The 14,536-nt window shown below is 42.0% G+C and overlaps 1 protein-coding gene across 7 annotated transcripts in view; it reads left to right on the top strand.

Moving 5' to 3' along the window:
- The window catches only part of TLE1 (TLE family member 1, transcriptional corepressor), a 91,539-nt gene that overhangs the window by 41,074 nt on the left and 35,929 nt on the right, over window positions 1-14,536 (top strand). For 4 of the 7 annotated variants that reach the window (XM_014608710.3, XM_014608709.3, XM_059724810.1 and 1 more), the window contains exons 7-8: window positions 12,800-13,004; window positions 13,788-13,804. The exons of the other annotated variants lie outside the window; for them this stretch is intronic. In XM_014608710.3, coding sequence (XP_014464196.1) covers window positions 12,800-13,004; window positions 13,788-13,804 — 222 coding nt within the window. The remainder of the gene's footprint in view (window positions 1-12,799; window positions 13,005-13,787; window positions 13,805-14,536) is intronic. 7 annotated transcript variants of the gene reach the window in all.

The raw sequence follows: 14,536 nt of genomic DNA, 5'->3' as shown, positions 1-14,536 counted from the left end.
GTGAGGGAGGCAGGAGGGAGAGGGAGACTAGTACCCATAGCTTAAGCCAGTGGTTCTCAACTTTTTTTGTACCAGGACCCATTTATAAACATAAACCCTGACTCCAGTAGGGGTATCTCAGTTCAGGAAACACTGTTGTATGAACAAAAGTCCGTGGGCACCATCCTGAATAGAGTTCTTCAGAAGTGGAAACCACAGATAGTTATGTAGATGGAGGACGTTTTGGAGGGGGAAGGATAAATGGCTAAAACATGTAAGCATAGAGTCCTTGGTTTCCTTTTAATTTCAGCACCACCTAGTACACCTAGGAAAGACTGCAGGTAGTGAGGAAGAATCCAGCCCTTTTTAGCTAATGACCTTTATGGGTTGTTCCTGTTGTACGTGTGTGGTACTTAGCAAAGCCTTCCTGTAACCCAGTCCCTTTTGGATAAGAGATGCCAGTGCTTGCTAGAAGAGACTAGTTTGGGGTAGCCTTCGTTTTCAAAGTGTGTTCTGTCCCTGTGACTTTGTAAGCGATGAATGCTAATGTGGAAGATGGTGCCAGGAACAGGATTAAGGGAGTGGGAGGTAGGCATGAAAGGCTATAATAAGACCAAGTTGGATGCTGATTCAGAAATTTTGTGGCTGCTCTTTGGAAAGACCAGATCTTAGAAAGATGCTAATGCTATTCAAACTTGGTGTAGATGGGTATGTTTTGATTGCAAGCCTCACGTGCATGTTTGTGATTGCATATCTTTGCTGTTTTTGTTTACATGCATTATAGTAGAAAAGGAAATTGGATCCTGTCAAAACGTATGAATCCCATGCGACAAATGCATTTAATGTGCTACAGGAAGGTGTTGGGGTATTAAGGTGATTTAACTATTTAAAAGCCCATGTAGAATATATCATATAGTCATTTAATTTTCTTACGGTCTGTAGAGTAGTCCTTTTGGTTTTAGTTAGATAAGCTTATTTTTTGTCAGATAGCTTGGGTAAAATAACTTTGTTCATAGTTTATACATCGAGTTTTGGGGTTAAAAAGTGATTTACCTTCAACTAGTATATAAGGTAGCACAAATGCTACCTTTGGCTGTGGAAAAGGATACCACAATTGGCATCCTAAATCTGGCAATAGAACAATGTAAACTCGCCTACTCTTCAACTTCACCAGAATAGCATGAAGTGTTAATCTCAGGGCCAGCTTTTTAAATACTCATCAGGCTTTGGCTTGTATGGTGAAACTACTGCCCTAGTATTGCTCTTTCATATATGCTGCATTGAGTGGTGGCTTAGGAGGTAGGCTAAGGCACAAATAGAATTTATGGGTTGACTGCATAAGGAAAAAATTGTGTTTGAAAGTTTGTTCAGACTGCTGAGCATACCTCACGTTTTATGCTTCTGTGACCTGGTCCTTTTCTTCATGGATTCGTAGCTGGGATACAGAAACCCAAAATAGTACTATTTTCAGTAGTGGCCCTGGGCTGTGGACTACTGTGTAGGAACAAATGAACATATATTAGTCATAGTTACTTTTGAAGCTTGGTGTAAAATCAGCCTACTGGATGTGCCTAATAATAATCAGGAATGGGTGTTTAAGTAGCATTTGTACAGTTATTTACACACAGAGTTCATTTAATTGAATGTAACTGTCTTGTACGAGAATAATAAGCAGGGATCCAAGTTTTCTGTTTGCTGCAGAAAAACACAGGTTTTCTCCTTTAAGGGGGAAAAACCTTGGAAATAGTGGGTTTCCCCTTGCAGGTTGACAGAGTTCCAGTCTGCAAGGGGCTGTTTAGTGCTGCGGAGAGTGGAACGCAGGGGGCATGGAGTGCCACATGCGTGTGTGCGTAGACATGCACATGGCAGCTAGGCAGGGTGGTGGAGAGCAGCTCCCACAGCTCCCTTCAAGTAAGTCTATGGGGGTGGGAGCACAGGCAATACAGGGGGGGCACATGCCCCCCCCGATGTCTGCACCCACACCTTGGTCATGGTGGTACAGCGCTCCCTTCTGCGCCAGGTCCCACCTGCTGGGAGGTGGCTCCTGCCCAGAGCTGGTCTGGCCCAGCTACAGCCCTGTGCCCTGCTGTGGGCTCAGAAATCAGGGTGGGGGGGAGCATGGCCTCCTCATGCAAAATCTGGAGTTTGGCACCTGCACCCTCCACCATATTGCCTGTGCCCACATACCTCCCCCCCCCCCCCCCCCTTCTCCACACTCCCACTCTCTTCCTCATACACTGGGGAGCTGGGGGTGAGGAGCTGCAAGGAAGGAGGGAAGGGGAAAGTTACCTCCAGGGACACCAGCATATCAGGGCTGCACAGTATCACAAAGCAGTGGTGGTGGGTGGGGAGGACACGCCCGAAGCTGGACCTGTGTCCTGGTGAAGGGGGTGGGGGGAGCTCTGATTTTCTGTCATTATGAAACCAAAATCAAATGCCAAAATATAGGTATTTATAATTTATTTTATTATAATGATTGAGGCACTGGTAGGTTTCCAAATTGCTTTAAAATTGTAAATGAAACAATAAAACATTGTGTTAAATGCATAACTAAAATGAAACACCACTATTTCTATAATCACAGAAAAACATAGATTTGGGGCTTTTTAATCAGAGAATTTGCAATGTTTTTAAATTAGAGAAGTAATGATTTTTAAACGGTGAAAACCAGGATCCTTGATGATAAGGTGAGAACTTTCGAGCTGGTAGTCTCTTCTTGTTTGCCTTAACTTAACTACTCTTTGCAACTTAGTGCTCATAGAGTATCAGTCACTTTAATAGCTAGGTACTGGACATGAAAATGTAGGGGAGCTTTATTTTTCTTATCTAGTGTTAAGGGGATCTGATACTTAGTGCTTATGTTATCACATTTCTAGATGAGGTTGGATAAAGCAAATAAGGAAAGAACTTCCATATTACTGCAGTAACTAGGCTGAGGCACAGTGCTTTTTCTTTGACTTGGCAAAGAGATGGAAGGAAAAATTGTCATAATGCATAGAGCACTTGAAACTTCCTGTTGTATGGACAGACAGGATTGGGGGAGAGGCAGCAGAAGGTGGCCAGAGCAGGTTAGGAAGGAGGTGTCATCTTAAATATAAAATAATCTTTTTGCCACAACAAGAAGTTAGTTTCATTCTAATGTTTGCATTTGTTATCTCTGTGGACATCTTGCAGGCACTGGTATATGTAATATGTCTATGGTGGATGGTGGGCCCATGGTTAAGGATCCTAGCCTCGAACTTGGGTAACCTTGTCGCAGATTGTCTGCGTGATCTTGAGCAAATCATGTAGGTTTCAGTCCACGGAAAGTCTTAAATGCCTTGCTGTTAGAGTGGAAATCACAGCACTGAGTTAGATGCCTAGTCCCCCTGTATAGCAAATGGGGAAAGGGGACAGGGAGGGATGTGGGTGAGGAAAGTTTTGTAGCTCAGAATGGGATTTCAGGCAGTTGGCATGTTGGCAGATGTAGCCAGTAGTAAATGCTAAAGACAATTATTTTATCTGTATCTTAAGTTTTTGCCTTACTCTGAGCTTCAGGAATGTGACTCCATCCCTTTGACATTGATAGCCCTGAACCTGCTCCTAGTTAGGCACCTACATCTTTGCTTGGTGGTGATGGTGCATGTGCTGCCTTTATCCAGTAACTGTGTAGCATGACCACTTACTATGGATATTGTAGACCGAGGCTTATTTCACCTTTTTAGCTGAGGAAAATTCTAACCCACATAGGTCTCTTGGCTCTGAGGAGAGTACCCAAATCACCATCCTCTGGCCTGTTCTCGGATGTGGATTCATCTCCTTCATAAAACTAGTCCTCATGTGTCTACACCACATTTGACCATATTGTTACACAGGCTCACGCTTATTTATTGTACTTTGCAAGATCTTTCATGTGCCTTTGAGCAGCAGGTGTTGCATAGTCTGGAGTTCTGTGCCACAGTTGCAGGCAGTTGAACCAATGATATACCCCACTTCTTCATTAGTTCCTTGGAACATCCAACTCCAGTGTGCAATGGCTGAAACATCACCACTTTTGCTGTGATTTTTCAGCCCCTGGCGTAAGGACTTGGTCACTGGAATGTACATTTTTTTTTTTTATTTTTTTTTTTTGCCCTGTCGGGTATTTTTTTCAGCCTCTCGTTCCACATCTCTAGTGGTGTCTCCTTTGGTGAGGCATTGAGAGGTTGGGTGCTGGTAAGGAAGTTCCTGCGGGACTTGAGATGTTTGTGTGCTGCGGGATGGCCATTACTCCTGCTTTTCCCCTTGGTTGCCCTGGTGAACAGTTGCTCACCAAACCCTTGATATACACCCCTTGTGGAGTAGTAAGCTGCTACCAGGTCCCGAAGGTCCCTTCCGGCCTCAATCTATGAATCTAACGGTTGTACAGCAGGTATCTTGCATCTTCAGTTTGTCTTGATCCTACTGGCCACTGCTCTTCTTATGTCAGGCAAAGTGATGCCAGCCAGCAGGTGCACACTGTTTAGCTGGTAGGCTTCAGACATCCTTTGCAAAAAGAAAATAAAGACAAATTCGGTTTTAGGTAGATAAATTGTTATTGATACAGGTGTGAAACCAACAGAAAAGGTTCAAATGCCTCGAGTTAGAGTAACCTACAACTTGGTGATTAGGGCAGTCTCCTGACCAAATTCCTTCCAGCGTTGGGATGGTATTGAGCATGGGTCCTTCCCATCCTGAGTCCAGGCTCTAACCACGTGAAACTGTTGGATAAAAAGGGGGTGTCATCCCTGCCAGGCTTTGCACAGAGTCTGATGTGTTAGGCATGCTCCAAGCATGATTTTGGGTTATTCCCATCAAGTAAAATAGATGAAGGGATTACTTTTCTTTGGACCCTGATGTAGCTTAGTTGTAAGCTAAGCACTGAGCTGCCAAGATTGAGGTGCTTTTGGATTTTGCTGTAAGCAGAATCTTGAGTGCCTGATGAACTTTTCTGTTGAAAACTTAAGTACCTGTGGTATTTAGGTTCATTCCCCAAATTAGGTGGTATCTGAGTGGGGGTTTTGAAGATCATGGGAGTTAAGTGCTTGATTACTTTTACTGCTCTGTGCCTCAGTTGCCTATCTATTAAAGGGGATGATAGTTCTGTGCTACCTTTCAAAGTTGTGAGGATAAGTGCATTACAGATCAGGATAAAGTCATTTGCTACTATACTGGGAGTGCTATAAGTACCTTAGGGTATGAACAATGTATACTTTAGCTGCTTTGAAGGGGAGGGAGAGCTCCTGCAGGAGAGTTCATCAGCTTTAATACTGAAGGTAGGGCAGGGTGGCACCTTGGAGATTAATTGGTTCAGTCATGAGCTTTCATGGGCAGCAACTTACTTCAGGTGACCATGTCTGATAAAATAGGTTGTTGCCTATGAAAGCTCTTGCCTCTCTGAAAGTCTAGACATAGGCAAAGTATAGCCCATGGGCTGGATATGGCCCAGCAGGCAATTTTTCATCTGGCGTGTAGGCACCCACCTCTTAAGTTGTACCCTACCCAGTCCACGTGCTTTGCTCCCACCCTCGTGCATGGGAGGGCCCCAGCCCCAGCCAGAATGCACAGCTTCCGGTTGGAGCCACTGCTTCCATTGCTGCAGCTGCCAGGGAACCTGCTTGGCTTCTCCAGCCTCCAGCTGCTCCTCCTTGTGTCCCTGCTGCAGTGCTTGCTCTGGGCAGCAGGTAGGGCAGCAATGGCTGGTGGGGGGAGCTGCAGCTGGGTAGGAGTGCAGAGCATGGGACTGGGCCTGGCAGGAGCATGGAGCCCAGGACCTGGGGCCTGCACCCAGTGGGGTGGCAGGACTGAAGAGCCAAGGTTGGACCAGTTCCATTATTAGGCCTCCCCGCAGCTCACATGCAGCTCCTGGGATTTGTGCCACCAGAGGAAGCCCCATGTGATGAAGCAGGCTGCCTTTACTGCTCCCTGCAGTAAAGGAGTGGGGGCCCCACTCCTTGCTTCCTGTTAGTCCTGGGAGCTGCATGCGACAGCAGGGAGCAGTGTCAGGCTGCTGGCACCATCACACAGACACCCCTCACAATATACAAGAGTAAGATTTTATTTCTGAGCTATTATGCAATCACCTCTATATACAGTATACAAACGCACATGCATCGAGACAAAATATTTTTTGAAATAAAATTAAAATATGTTATAGTAGATGGCCGACTTGTTTTGTTTTTTTTCCAGTTTCAAGGTGGCAACTCCTCCCCCCCCCAAAGAACTACTTCCAGGGGCAAGGGGATGGATTTTGGGTGGCAGAGGTTAGGGTTGGGACCTCCGGTCCCTAGATTCATAGATTGTTAGGGGCTGGAAGGGACTTTGGGGTCATCGGGTCCAGTCCCCCTGCATTAGGCAGGAAAGACAACTGGGGTCAAGTGACCCCAGTGAGGTGACTGTCCAGTCTCCTTTTGAAGATTTCCAGGGTAGGTGATTGCACCACCACTAGTGGGAATTTATACCACAGTCTGGACACCCTGACTGTGAAGGAGTTTTCCCTGGAATTGAGCCTGAAGCAGCCTTCCAGGAGTTTGTATCCATTAGTCCTGGTCTTCCCCAGGGGTGCCCTGGTGCACAGTTGTTCACTGAGTTCTTAATGTATTCCCCTGATGTAGGGGTAAGCCGCTACCAGGTCCCCTCTCAGCCTTTTCTTCTGTAGGCTGAAGATGCCCAAGTCCCTCAGCTTCTCATATGGCTTGTCTTGCAAGTCCCCAATCCTACGGGTGGCCCTTTTCTGGACCCTCTCAAGTTTTTCCATGTCCTTGTTGAAGTATGGTACCCAGAGCTGGATGCAGTACTCCAACTGCAGTCTTGCCAGTGCAGGGAGACCAGGAGCAGATGGTGACTAGGAGGTACCTGTCAAGGGACAGGGCTACTCTTATGGCTCTCCAGCCAAAATAATTGCCCACTCCTCAGTCTCTAAGGTGCCATCCTGCCCTACCTTCTATTTGACTTCCTTCTCTGTGTCTTTGTGACAGCGTATTCAGCAGAATTCACAGATTCATTGGGATCTGACAGGGCTGCACATCTGCTCTGGCTTTGAACTTGTGACCTCTGGGTTGTCAACTGTGCACCTTAGCACCTGCGGCACCCCAACCCTGGACATCAGACTAAGCTGGTTGACCCCCCTCTCAGCTGTTATAACTGTTACGTCTTCATTATCCTATAGTAATACAGTTAGCTGAATCAACTTAACTTTAACCCTTGTTTATCCTGGGTCAAGGTTGGAGCAATTTGGCTATACTTATATCATTACAGAATTGAGCAGAAGCAACAGTTGCATCCTATGAGCTCATATCAGTATCCTTTGATTATAATTGGTTACATCTCTCTGTACCTTCAGAGGGAAGGGCTTGGGGTGCCTGCTATGTCTGACATGATTGTACTTTTATCACAGATGTGACACAACTGTGTGTATGTGGCAATAGGATTTGGTGAGCACAGGATGGTTCTAGTGACTAAAACCAGTAGCAGCTACTGCGTTTGTATGAGGTTTGGCTTTTTTTTCAGTTTTCCTGTCATTCATTTTATTAAATATATAAGAATAAGCATACTCAACCGGAATAGTATCTTGGATGGCAAAGAACTCCAAATCATTTTGCAAATAGAAAATTTAGGCTTAAGGAGATTTTCCTGATATGCCCCAGGTAGTCTGTGACAGCTGGAAGTTGAATCCAGATTTTCGGGGTCCATGTCCCAAAAAATAGTTAGAATTCTGCTGTGGGTAAGTACCTTTAATGCAGTGAAGAATATCTAGAGATATTAATTATCCTCTCACTATATCAGTGTAACTGAGTTTTTTCCCTTTCTGGAAATGGTTGTCTTAAACCTCTTTTTTTTTTTTTTAATTTAGAGGCAGAACTTTTGACAAAATAAAACCTGCTTAATACTACTTATGAACAATAAACTGAATTATTCTTTTGCTAAAATAAGAACTTTGACTGGGGGGGGGGAGGAGGGAATTGGATAACAAAGCAGTTCTGTGTGGATTAGAAATGCTCTTTAAATCAATACTGTGGTTAATTACCACAATGCAGTTGCTTGTGAATGCATCATTGCACGTTTTTCCCCCCAGAAACCGGACATAGCTCCTGCTCTGCAAGTAATGATAATAATTGGTGGTAAGACAGACCTGTTACTCATCCTTCTCTGAGCACATTTCTTATGGCAGGTGTCTCATTTTTAATTGAGTGCTAATGAGCATGCCTAGTGGACCATGATACTATTGCCGACTTCTTTATTTTTTATCTCTCTCTATTGCTGAGCGCTTAAAAGGTGACAGAGCAGACATTAGTGTCTTTGAAATGACAGGAAAGTGATTATATGAGTAATATAATTGTTACTATGATCTAATGCGGTGAATGTCTGGTGTGCAGAAACAGCAGCATTCAGAGGAAGTATGCATCTCCCCAGTCACTCTTGTTTTCCCCATTTGTGGACATTATAAGCTGCTTTTGTAATGCTTGCTAGGGAAATGAATTAAGTGAATGGCTTTTATTTATTTATTTATTTATTTATTTATTTATTTAAAAATGACACAATGGGTGGGGATTTTTTTATCTGTGTTCAGTGGTACGCACACACCCCCTTTATGCTGTGCCTAGGATTGTTGCTGTGAAACATGTACTAGCAGCCTCCAGTCCAGGTCCTGAAAATGAAACTAGATGGCAGCCTTAGAACGGTGTTCAGTGCCAGTCTAATATGACTACATTGCCTTCTTTCCTTGCGTCTGTCTGAGCGGGCAGAGCATGGCTCACAGCAGCCCTCTTGGCTGTGAGCTGTAGATGCATTCCTTGGGAAGGCCTTAAGATGCGTGGTGCATGAGTGGTATACAGGTAATCATTTAAAGCAAATCAGTTTTAAAATTATGTAGATTTAAACAATAAACATGTACCTGCTTTGCTCTTCCAGTAGTACAGAGGACCAAATTGAGTCTCTTGTTTGAAATTGGTTTTGGATCCCTAATTTTTCTGGGCAGAGTTAGGTTTAACAGAGGGTCCTTACATAGCAGAAGGAAGGTGTTTCCTTGTACTAAATGCTGCTGCTACAGCTAACCACTCTACAGTACTCTTTCTGGAGAGCATATTATATAGCAATCTTTTCCCATGGCACTGCTGGAAGCACTTCTCCTGTTGTGACTGCTTTACCATTTTAAACACCATCCTGCCATTTCCAAGTCCCCCATGCCACTCTACTTTTTGTGGGGACCTGTCAGGGGAATTGAAGACAGCATTTTGCCTATCCAGTTTTGGCAATAACAGCCATCATGCTAGTGGAAGAAAGTCTTTCCTGCTTTTCTCTTGTCCTTGCACTCTGAAAAGCATTTTTTTTATATAGAATACAAAACAAAGAACAGTGCACTGATCACAGTCAGTTAATATGCTACTGTGGGTGTTAACTGTCCACATGAAGCTTCTGAGATCATGTTGGCTAATTCAGATGACCCTACGGAATAACTCATTTTAGAGGCAAGAGCATGACTTCCTCTCATTTCCCCTGCTTTGATTTTCCTAATCAATCAAGTGCCATCTTCATCAAGAAGGCTAGTGATGTTATTGACAAACATTTGTCACTGGGCTCTGTCTCTAGTTAGCTTTGCCATGCTAGCTGTAAGTAATCCAGTCAAGTTGTCTTGGTGTTATCTCATCTCTTCCTTGCTCATGCTTCCTTTGTCTTCCTCGGCACATAATGTTTTGTTATACCATTTTTAGGCTCTCTCCTTTTGTTTTTAGTGTGTACTTTACCTTCTTATATCCAGTTATGAAAGGTGATAGTGTGAATACCAGATGTAGGAAGGAGCAACAGGTGACAGTGCCAGCTGGAAGAAGGGTGGGGAAAACAGTCAAAAAATGAACTAGTCTGGCCAGTGTAGTGGTGTTAATGATGCAGGGTATGGATTGCTAGGCTAATGTGATCTGCTTGATGCTGTTGATTCAAGAGAAGGAGAAATGATTGAGATGGCAGGTCCTTTCAGATCACGTTCACCTTTCACCTTGCTTCTTAAACTGCTCTTAAATTGCTTATGACTTATAATGGGAACTTGCCTAGCCCTTGTTTCCTGGGAGAAGTGTGCTGCCAATCATAGCAGTCACAGGAGAGTATTATGAAGAAGAAAATTACTTCTGTTCTTTCAAAACGTTGAAAATTGTGAGCCTTGAGTCGGGCTCCTCAATCTATTTAAGGCCTTTAATTTTAAGGAAAACCTCAATTGGAATAGGTGACTGATCCAGTTTAGATTTTCATTTTGAAAATTAAGTTGCCACTTTGAGAACCTAAATAAGAATTGAAGAGTCTGACTTTAGGTCCTAGTTTTTGAAATGTTAGTATGCAAATGCTTTTATTAAAATAGCACCAAAATGTGAAAAACTGCCCCCAGATTCCTGTTTCAAAAGGTATTTTTATTGTCATTGTTAAGTTGGCTGGGTAAATAAAAGATTTTACCTGTTAAGTTTTACAAATATATAAAGATTTTACACTAAAGTTCAATATTCAACAAAGAGACTCAGACTTGGGAATCAAAGCTAAAATTTGGTGGAAGAATTTTATGCCAGGTGTAATGAATGACTGGGCCCTCAAAGATGTCACATTTTCCATAAGGACTCTATTATTAGTGTGTGGTCAGTGTTTAAGGGTGGAGATGAAAGGAATTGGAAACTTGAAATCTTACAGATCAGTAAGAGTAGTAATAATGAAATCAAGCTCCTTTCTACATCATCCATCTCTGCTTGTGTGAATTCATAAATGGTATAAGATGTGCGTCTTTGGGTTATAAGTAAACATGTAGGGCATAATTGATACCCAAGGGTAAAGCTAGATTTAGCCCTGGACACTTTAGCTGGTCTACTCTGGAGAATCCAGGTATCTACAGCAATAGATCAAATATCTGGAATGCTTTAAATCTTGTAACCTTTCACAAGTGTTCCAAATATTGTGATAACTTGCTGTCTTGGAGAAGTCTCATAATAGCTTTTGTTATCGCAGATCAGTCTGAACTCTTCCAGTTTACAATCTCTAGTAGCATTGCATCAGTTCAGTTAATTTAGTCTTTCTGGTACAGTTCCACGCTGGTCTTCCCAGTGCCCCACTTCTTTCCCCTCAATCACTCTGATTATTGATTCAGTTTGCTCTTACTTTACCTAGCTGGTCCTCCCTTCCCCTCATTTGACAGATTCCAAGACATTAATGAAAAAACCCAAAAGTCTACTTTTAATATACAATTTTAATGCACTTTTTTATTTTACTCAAGAGATTTCACCTGGAAAAACAAACTCTAATTCAATTATTATTGGAGTAACCCATATATGCCTTTAACCATTTTATATACTTTTATTTATATGCTTTATTAATGATAATCTTATCAATCAAAAAACAAACTGAGCTTCATCACTCCAGAGCTCATTAGCTATTAAAAAAAGATTTATCCCAGTCTTCATTCTTGGACTCTTAATCCCAGTCCCAGTCTCCATGTTAAATTAGCCTGCTTCCCCCCCGTCTCCTCAACCTAGCTTCTTGGCCTAGTTTTTTTCCCCAACCTCTTCTTAGTCTACACCCTAGTATCCCCTGAATCAAGTTATAAGAGCAGGGCAACAGCTCTATTTCCCATTCCTTTGTCCAGCTCCTCAGCTTCTTGTGGTAACCAGAAGCAAACAGCTTCAGGAAGATCCATTCTTATCTATAGCAGTGATGGGGTGAAACAGGCCTACATCAAATAAAATCTTTGGAAAATTTAGCTACAAGCCTCTTTTAAACATATGGAAACAGATTTTTACACAAGAACTGTAAAGGGTGTAGTGAGACATTTCAAATCTGCTGCAAGCTGGAGGCTCCACAGTCTTAAGCTGAGAAGGTTAGAAGATTGTTCGATCAATTTTTAGGGGCAAAAAAAAAAAAAAGCCTTATCTTCCTTTTGAAAATGTCTGAAATTGGGGTCTGGGGGGCAGGACATAACAGCCGGTAGCCTGCATTGGCACGGGAAATATTAGCTTGGCTGGATATTGTTGGAAGATTATGAACAAGTTAAAATGGCATTTTGTAGTATCCTCTGTATGGGCAATACTACCAACTCTGGATCCAATATGCGTTCATGTATTATATACTTGATTGATGTAAATGCAGCTGGAACTAAGATAAGTTTCATAATTTACAGGTGTAACAATGCTCCTTCTAAGGAGTGTGTGTAATATTCAATATATGGACTAAAATGTTTATAGTGTACACATTGAACTGCTTTAGGTGAAACCTTAGCTGGGTAGCTGAAATATGAGATGGAGCAGGTCTTTGAGTTGTCTGTGTTAGATATTCTTTAAAAAAAATCCTCATTTACAGTACTATTGAGAAAAATAGTGGATGCAATATTAAGAACAGGTTTTTGAGTTTTGGCTAAATTATTTAGCTGTACTTGGAGCAGGAATAAGTGATTATTGTGGTCCATAGATTTAAATGAAAAATGGGACAGCTGTCTCAGTTCCTGCTAGAATACCATTTTCCTGGTAATGCCACTAGTGAAGCTGTAGCTATGGAGACCACCCTGAACTGTCTACTGTGGGGATACCTCTTGTGATCCAGGCTACAGATTAAATAACCTAGGTTCTATGGCTTATGGAGAAAAATATGAGGGCATCTTGCCAGACAGCAACAGTTTAGGGTATGTACCGGACATGCAGTGTGGTGGGATGTGAAGAGGGGAGACATCACTAGAATTAAGAAAAAAAAAAAAAAAAAAAGTGTTGATTTTGGATAGCTAACAAGTCTTTTTCTTGTCTCTCTCTCCTAAACTATGTGCTATCCATTCTTCTCCTGGGAATACCAATACCGCTGGTTACAGCAGCAGCAGTTGCAGGCTCAGCATCTTTCCCATGGCCATGGACCTCCAGTGCCTCTAACACCACACCCATCAGGACTTCAGCCTCCTGGAATTCCTCCTCTTGGAAGCAGTGCTGGTCTTCTTGCCCTTTCTAGTGCTTTGGGTGGGCAGTCTCACTTGGCAATAAAAGATGACAAGAAGCATCACGATGCAGAACACCACAGAGGTGAGAGGCATGGCAAGCCTGATTAGGACATTGTCAAATTCGCACATTGCAAATTGTGTGCATCTCTAAAGAAATCGAGTTATATAGAATGAAAACGAGAACAAACTGTTGGCAAACTTAAAAACAAACAAAAAAAAAAGCGTGTCTTCATTTATATCACTGAAGCAAAATTCAGCTTGGAAGTTTTCAGTATTCGAAATGGGGGATCCATTAGGTGTCTCCTGCTTTCTAGATTGCAGGGCATCTTGACATCCTGGCAAATGCTTAGTGTAACACCAGTGGCCTGCACAATATTATGAAAAACTGTTAAACTGCATAATTGGGTGATTTTTTTTTTTTTTCAAAGAAAGTAATGTTGTTAAATGGGTGGGGGAGGGAAGATGGGATAAGAAGTTAAATTTTGAGGTGAATGTGCTTAAAAGACAGGTTTAGATAACTGCATCTGTTACTTTAGTTTGATAGGCTTAAGTTTTAGTACGCATTTAAATATCGGGCAAAATTGCACTTGACTAATTTTTGAAAAAAAAATAATTTATTCTGTCATGAAATAAAAAAGAACTAGGCTTTGTGTATGGTTAAACTGTAAATCTATCATGTTTACAAATTACTGTAATTTTCAGGAAATCACTGTATTAGGAATGTGCAATGACTTATATAAATAAAGCCATTTTAAAACTGTTCGCGGCTTGTGTTCTAATTTTTTTTCCCCCCTTTTTTATTTCTGTTCTTGCCTCTGTGTCTGAACGGGCATGTCTGTGCATTTCTTGGTTACTACGGGAGCAGACAGAGAGCCGGGCACAGTAAGTACCAATACTCCTGCTAACGTTAAAATGTTTCGACTTCTAAAATACTTAATAAGCAAAAGTGACTCACTCCTGCTTGTAGTTTGTAGGTTTCCCTGTTTTCCTTCTGTTTAGTCACAGCTGTAAGAACTGGCATATGTGTTTTCTGTTAGGATAACTTAATACTCTGTGTATGATGGAGGAATTAAAATAAACTGTTTAATTAAAAAGCTTCTACGGTCGTGATAAACTAATGGCCAAGCAATCTGATTTTAAGGAAATTTGAACTTTTATCAGACATGATTTGATTTAGCTTGCTAAAGTCATTTTTATAGCTGCTCACATTATGAGTAGTTGTTAGAGTGGCTTTTGTATATGTATATATGTAGAAGTTTAAAGTTACAGAACAGGAGAGAAATTAAAATTGTGCAGTTATTGTAGTCTTTTGCGTTTTGCACTCTGACTCTATGCCTCCTTGATCTGCAGATTAGCAGAAGTTTCCCTGGAATTTTTTTCCAACATATACTGTAAAAAGAAAAAGAAAACAAAGAAAGAAAGGGGAAAAAAAACCCCCAAAAGCCCTGAATTATAAAATGAGAAGCTTTGTTAAACCTAAAGTTAGCCAACAGGTGCTATATTGTGATCTCTTCACACTGTCTGACTGACAGTCTCAAATTCACCATTGGTTTCTGTAGGTACATTGCTACTTTGTTCGTAAAAGGGATTTGGTCTCAGTGGGCCTGTCTATAC

This window comes from Alligator mississippiensis, chromosome 3 (genome assembly GCF_030867095.1).
Source record: "Alligator mississippiensis isolate rAllMis1 chromosome 3, rAllMis1, whole genome shotgun sequence".
In the NCBI taxonomy this organism is placed as follows: Eukaryota; Metazoa; Chordata; order Crocodylia; family Alligatoridae; genus Alligator; species Alligator mississippiensis.
Note: the sequence above shows the minus strand (reverse complement) of the source record. Positions and strands in the feature narration are given on the sequence as shown.